Source organism: Naumovozyma dairenensis, chromosome 5 (assembly GCF_000227115.2).
Source record: "Naumovozyma dairenensis CBS 421 chromosome 5, complete genome".
NCBI classification, from domain to species: Eukaryota; Fungi; Ascomycota; class Saccharomycetes; order Saccharomycetales; family Saccharomycetaceae; genus Naumovozyma; species Naumovozyma dairenensis.
This window is the reverse complement of record NC_016483.1, coordinates 700306-707581: the sequence shown is the minus strand read 5'-3', so window position 1 is coordinate 707581 and position 7276 is coordinate 700306. Positions and strand designations below refer to the sequence as shown.

The 7276-nt window shown below is 33.3% G+C and overlaps 3 protein-coding genes across 3 annotated transcripts; 1 reads left to right on the top strand and 2 right to left on the bottom strand.

Moving 5' to 3' along the window:
- Positions 1 to 42: 42 nt before the first annotated feature.
- YCX1 (Ycx1p) lies at positions 43 to 2337 on the bottom strand (the record flags this gene model as incomplete). The annotated part of the gene is made up of 1 exon (XM_003670340.1): positions 43 to 2337. The coding sequence occupies one exon, from the start codon at positions 2335 to 2337 to the stop codon at positions 43 to 45; it is 2295 nt and encodes a 764-aa protein (XP_003670388.1).
- Positions 2338 to 2919: 582 nt separating this feature from the next.
- Positions 2920 to 4581, bottom strand: GLE1 (nucleoporin GLE1; the record flags this gene model as incomplete). The annotated part of the gene is made up of 1 exon (XM_003670339.1): positions 2920 to 4581. One exon carries the CDS (start codon positions 4579 to 4581, stop codon positions 2920 to 2922), a length of 1662 nt encoding a protein of 553 aa, XP_003670387.1.
- Positions 4582 to 4892: 311 nt separating this feature from the next.
- CWC2 (active spliceosome conformation promoter CWC2) lies at positions 4893 to 5846 on the top strand (the record flags this gene model as incomplete). The annotated part of the gene is made up of 1 exon (XM_003670338.1): positions 4893 to 5846. One exon carries the CDS (start codon positions 4893 to 4895, stop codon positions 5844 to 5846), a length of 954 nt encoding a protein of 317 aa, XP_003670386.1.
- Positions 5847 to 7276: the final 1430 nt, after the last annotated feature.

Sequence of the window (7276 nt, the reverse complement as noted above, 5' to 3'; positions counted from 1 at the left end):
CCAAAAGTCTTTTTGTACTTAAGATATCATTTTATCTGACTGTTAGCTTCTTCCCTCAAAATAAATATTCGCACCCATTACCATGAAATAAATAAGTAATAAAACGCAACCAACACTTTTATCAATTTTCCAATGATTTAATGGAACTATAACAATGAATACGAAAAACGAAATTAAAATACCAACACAACTTAAAATTAAATTAAAATCAACTTCGAAAAGAATCGAATTCATCCAAAAATTTCTCATGATTTCATCTCCAACTTTGTCTTGTTTCTTTATCATAATCAAAATTCCGTCAATACCTACCCCAAAAAGAAAGTATAAAAGTGGACTGCCAAAACATGCACCTAATGCAATATCTACAACACCAATTTTAATAAAAGTGATATTAGATACAAGATCCCCAACAGAATTACCCCACGCAAATATGGTCAGACCTAATATAGTTTCGGATATTTGGAAAGTTTCCATCCATTTAATCAATAGTTCCACGACACGACGCACAATGAAAGATATCATTAGTATCGATAAAATAAATCCAAGTATAGATATAATTTTACCATCAACTTTTCTCCTCCTCTCTTCATCATCACCGTTATACTTGCAAAAGATTAATAATAACAAGCCAAACAATATCACACTCATTGGAATTAAAATTTTCAAATCTTGCCACTCTAACGTTTCTGTAAGTAAGAATTTCCCAATGATAGGTGATAATGACAATCGAATTAATTGAAAACCAGCAATCTGATTGATTTTCGTACCACCATCAACATTTTTATCTTTATTATATAATGATGGAATTAGTAATGCCAATATTAACGATATTGGTGTCGTAATCAATAAAGTGGAGAATTCTGATCTTGAAATACTACATGAAAATGGGGCATCATTTAAATAGTTTAATAATTTGACACTCCGTGAGACATTTGGAATTAATCCAATGGTTTCATGAGTGAATGATATCTTGGAATCTGATGGATGGAAAAATAATGAATGTTCATCATTAGTCATAGTATTATAATCATTAGACATAGTAATAGGTATATGATCACAGCTTAAGAATTTGCATTGAGTTTTTGCAACAGGAAGTTTCAATAAATCAGGGTTAGGGTTGGAAGCTACATTGTCCATAGCATTTTCTTGCTCAATACCGTGAATACTGCGATTGTTTTCATTATTCTGGGTTTGATATCGAGTAGTTAGAACAGGTGATACTTTTGTATTTAACGACATTTCTTGGAATGAAACAGTTCTTCTCTTCTGAAGCAATGAACTGAGTTCACCATCTTCATTTTCAAATTTTTTTTCTAATAAGGATACTTCATTCTCAAATAATCGTTGATTTTCCCAAATATTTAAACAATCATCTAATGACATTTTCACCCATCCATGGTAATTAGATCTAAGATATTTTCTTATCCTTTTCTTTATTTGCTCTCTTCTTGATGCAATACCTTCATTGAATTTTGCAATATTATCAATTTCATGATCATGTATACTTTGAGCCAAATCTTCAGTATCACATCTAAATGTTTCTAAATTATTATTATTCATCGTATCTAAATGTAGGCTACTTGAAGTCTCCAACGGTTGTGGGAAATAGGAGGGAGAACCAACAGATAACGACGATGATAATGACGACGACAACGAAGAAGAAGACCACAATTCCACATTGGAACAGTATTTATAATTGAAAAAAATCAACTTACAAATATATCCACAATATAACATTACCATAAGAACACATTCCCACAATTTCAATTCACCATTAGAAAGAAATATTCCAGATAAAAAAATCATTATTGAAAATGTCAATGTATCTTGAATATACATATCACGTTCATAAACAAGGGTGCTATCATTTTCCCAACAAGAATCAACCTCTTGTCCTACTTCAATATCATTTTCTTGATTTCCGATATTTTTTGGCATCAAATGTATATCACCAGTGATACCCATTAAACCAATAACAACTGTGACTAAAAAGAAAATACCACCAATAAGTTCTCCAAATGCTAACGATGGAACACCCGAATTCATTGATTGATAAGTAGATGTAATATCCGGGATAGCATTACCTAACGCTAATAAAGTCATACCAGAGACTCTATCAGATATATATAATATTTCTTTGGAAACATATGATAAGGATGGCGTTAGACAATCTGTAGTGATTAATGCTAAGGTAATGAAATAACTTATTAGTATTATTGGATCTATGTAATATTTCCATATATTGGAATTACTTTGATCATTCCATGATAGGATGAATATCAATACATTGGCTGTATAAAATACTAATAGAACAAGCCATCTTTTCAGATTTATCATCAAAAAATTATGCAAATAAGATTAGAGCAAAGAGAGGTTATTTTCCTCAATTATGAATTCCCTCTGTTGATATCAAACTCTTTAAACGGTTTTTTTTGGAATATCAGAGAGACAAAAGATCAAATGTGTCAATAAAAAATCAAGTCAGACTATGTCTTGTTCAATCTTCATAATAGGTATGACTCAGTATTTTTATATGATTAATTGAATGTTTATTGATGAACTAGATACTTAACAGTTGATTGCTAAACTGACCTCTTCAGTTTCCCCCCTATAGCCTATCTTCAATATGACCAACCATAAATATCATTAATTAATGAGCCCTTGACTATTTATGTCAAATTTCACCACATAAGGCGTTAACGTCGCCGTCAAAAAATGAAAAAATCGTGGCGAAGGAAAAGACATTAACACAATGGCAAAAGGGAAGATACTATGACACCGCAAAGGTATACTAATTAATTATACCACCAGGATCGATCATGGCTGGGTGCTATAAATAATAATTTGTAGTACTCATATATATATACTCTATAATATAACATAACATAACATGCCTTCTTAACATATTTATGTCATTTTTCACGCTGTCATTTCTGGGAATGATTTCATTTGACCCATTTCCCATTCTTCTAGAAGGATTCTTAATCTGGCGGCACCGACAAATTTTTTACTTGCTACAGCATCCGTCAAATCTCTCGCTATCAGCTGCAGTAACTTCGTACTTTGGTTACTGTATGCTTGTAAAAATTGTGCAGCTGCAGCATCCCACCAAGCTCCAATGACAACGAAATGAGTATTTGTTAGCAAATCAATTGGCGTGTTAGCCATTCTTGCTAAGAATTGCCATGAATAAATGATTGGAAGAGGATGACTAAATGATGTTATTAAATCTTGTGATAATGGTAATCTTGTAATTACAAAGAATAATGTAGTCATACCTGCCATTCTTTCATCGTAACTAGTATCATCTTCCCATTTTTGTTCAGAATTCCTTTTCCATCCCATGTTTTCACGACCTTTTTCTGTATCAATTTCACAAGTGAAACCAATTACATATGGACATTTTTTAACAAATCTTGCCACTAATAGTGTCTTTAATTCTGGGAAACGAACTAATAATGTAAGAGTTAGTTTACCTAATGGTATTGCTGATTCAGGTTTCACCCTTACTTCGGTTTCAGCTTGATGGACAATTGCCTTTGCTATGAAATTTAAAATCCATTGATATGCCAATTGATCTGACTTCGTCTCATTTATTAGTTCTATTAATTCTGTTTGGATACTAATTAATTGTTGATTGCTATTAGTTAATTGACCGAATTTTGGATTGATTTTCCTCTTATGACGTGATATTATATTTCTTAATTCTTTATTGGCATTTTTCATCGGTTCGACAATATCTTTCTTGATGATAGCGATTCTTTCCTTATACTTCCAGAACGTCTTTTCAATAGATTTGAAATCAGTTTTGTTTTGTTGAATTTTTTTCCTCTCTTGTTCTTCTAACAATTGAGCTTCTGCCTTTGCTTCAGCTTCTTTCTTTTGTTTATTTTCTTCTTCTTTACGTTTTGCCTCTTCTTCTATCCTCTTAAGTCTAGCTTCCTCCTCCTGAGCAGCTTTCCGTTTTGCTTCTTCTTCCTCCTTTTGTTTCCTTATTCTTTCCTCTTCTTCAAGTTGTAATCGTCTCTTGCGTTCCTCTTCTTCAGCAGCTTTCCTTCTAGCTTCCTCTTCTTCACGTGCACGTCGTTCTCTTTCTAATCTTAATCGTTCCTCTTCAATTCGTCGTTTCTCTTCTTTAATCGTATTGATCTGTTTCAAATTCGCTATTTCTAATTTCTTCCATCTAGAATCAATAGAATCTTGTAAAGCCTTCGTCACATGCTTTTCATTATAATCATCAGCTTCATCCAACGGTTCATTTTCAAAAATGTAAGGTTGTTGTGATCTCTTATTCTTAAAGGAGACACTAAATGGTTCATAAGCTAATGGATCAACCAATTTATCTTTAAAATCAAGAGATGAAAGCATATCTAAGATTTTATCATCCAATTTTAATTGCTTTTCTGCTTGTACTTGGTCCACATTTTGGTTCTTGGTTTTTAGCAATGAAAAGCTTGGGAATAGTGAATTATCTTCAGAGATGATTGATGAATTTGGTGAAGTTGCGAGTTGATGGTCTTGTGACTCGATATCTGAGTTTAAGTCAAATTGATCCACGAGATCATCAAAACTGAATTTCATTGGATGTTGAGTACGAGTATTCTTGCTTGCTTGATATCTCTGTTATTTTTTTTGCTTTATGTTACTATTTGTTCGTTGCTAGTACAGTTGTATATATCTAAGTAAATTTTCAAGATCTTTATTTTTCTTGATAACAAAGAATTTCTAATTACTGAAAAATTATAATTAGCCTTTCCAATGAACCAAGATTCGAAACCACTATATCTGGACAAGTAACGGTTGTGATACAGTATTGTGATAAAATAATCTTTGATATCAGAAACGTATAATTAATCTAAAACTAAGAACAAGCTTTCAAGGAAGAGGAAAAGATGTCATGGAAAAATAGATCAGCCAAGATACAAGTAAAAGAATCAGATTTACCATCATCTATCCCACTTCAAAATGGGTTAACTTTTAACGTGTGGTATAATAAATGGTCACAAGGTACCTCCAATGGCCACGATCGGTTTGTCAACCCTTACAGATTAGAGCCTAACGTTCATAGTGGTAGAACATTGGGAGACAAAGAGGACAATTGCTTTTTTTGCCTTTATTTTGCAAAGGGGATGTGTTGTTTAGGTAAGAAATGTACATATTTGCACCATATACCAGATGAGGAAGATTATAGGAAACTTTCTTTGAAAAGTGATATTTTAGACTGTTTTGGAAGAGAAAAATTTGGTGAATATAGAGATGATATGGGTGGTGTCGGCTCATTTAGGAAACGAAATAGGACTTTATATATCGGTGGTCTCAGTGGTGCCTTTAATAATAAAGAATTGAAACCTAGTCAAATAGAAAGTAGGATACGGTTTGTATTTGGTCGTTTGGGAGATATTGAAAGTATTCGATATATTGAAGCTAAAAATTGTGGATTTGTAAAGTATAAATATCAATGTAATGCAGAATTTGCCAAGGAAGTTATGAGTAATCAGACATTATTATTACCCAATGACAAGGAATGGGATAGTAGGAAGGAAGGTGCAGGCTTATTAGTGAAATGGGCCAATGATGATCCCGATCCAGAAGCAAGGAGAAGAGAAGCAGAAAATCAAAAAAGGGAAACATTGAAAATGATGACAGAGCTAGTAGAGAACCACGAAATGAAACAAAATATTCAAGCGAAGGGAGAAAGAATGCATTCTAATACAAGTTTGGCTATAACAAACGAAGATGAAGGTTTAATTTTCACCAAAGATATTTTGAGACAAGTACAGGCAAAGATGCAGAGAAAACGCAGGGACCCAGTAGTGAGGCCATCTTCAGGCAAAATTACTCGTTAGAATGTCTGATTCAGACATTAGATAAAACGTAGGATCCAACTATGACCTTAAATCACAGTGTTAGAAACGCATACGAAGATGTCTTGACCACAGTAGTAACCATCCTTATCAAATAATTATACTTATCTAATAAGGACGTTTTAAATATTTTTAATACTGCATATTGCATTACTCCTCGCGGTAAGTTTATGGATATATATATATATATATATATTATATTTTACTGGCTTTATTTTAAAAGTAAAGGGGGCATTAACTGTATATGGAAACGTCGGCGGCTAAATAGTTACCTTGCCGTTTTCCTCGATTTATATATATTCTCTTCTTCGTAATGGCAAACTAACAGCAAACCTAATAAACAAAGCCCAGATAATTTAGGCGATGAGATTATAAATATATAGAAAAACGCAGAATTTACAATACTCTGATATTGAAATTCACGTATAATGGTTATTGCACGCTGGACCTAAATCTAAGTAATAGGAAAAAGAGGATTACAATTGCTACAGAGACAAAAGCATTTCGAAAAGATGAGTAAGAAATTGTATTAGCATACTTGAACAAAGATATAGCAACTGGAACCAAACAGCAAATCTATGTTGTTACTATTAATCATGGCATTTGTTTCCGGTTATCCTTTTTGGAAGTAGAAAGAGCAACATATTGCTCACAATTAATATCCCCCATTTGTTTTCGATATAAAAACTGTCAAGGGATAACACCTAAGGTGTCTCACAAGGGTGTGGGGGTCGAGCCTGTCTAGGGTTTTGGTAGAAAACCCTGGTACTTTTGACAATCTCAAAGCCCTCTCTGGAGTTTTCTGGGGGACACCCAAACCCCCAGACCTGCGACCCCAAAAAGGTTAAAAAAAAACATGTGAGAACTTCAGAAAGAGAGAAAACGGAAGAAAGAAAATTCGAAAAAAAAAAAGAGACATTTTTTGCTTCTTTTGTTTTGTTTCATCAGGTACGGTTCCTCCGTATGTGCACGTACGAACGTAACAGTTGAAGGAGTTACGCAAAGAAGAAGTAGCAAGAGCATAATATTGATAAACTGAATACTCCACATTCACGTACCCTGGCTGTATCTTCCCGTGGTTACGTACCAGATTTTTGTATCCTGTCTCTCCCTTAATCTCATAATAGCCATTCAGTTTAATCTGTCACCCTTTGCAGATCGTCTCATTACATTCAATTAAATAGATCACAAAGGAACTTCCTAACATTCCGGCGTTTATTCACATTAACTATTGACACCGGCCGCAAGTACATTGAATCACGTAATACGCAAATTGGCTCATCGAGGCTGACTTTACGAAACGCCATACCATTCACTATTCAACTTTTTGGCTCGTCGGCTCGTTTTGGTCCAGAATAAAAAGCCTTTATACTATTAATATTTTTTGTTTTGGTTCTTATTTTTCCATTTTA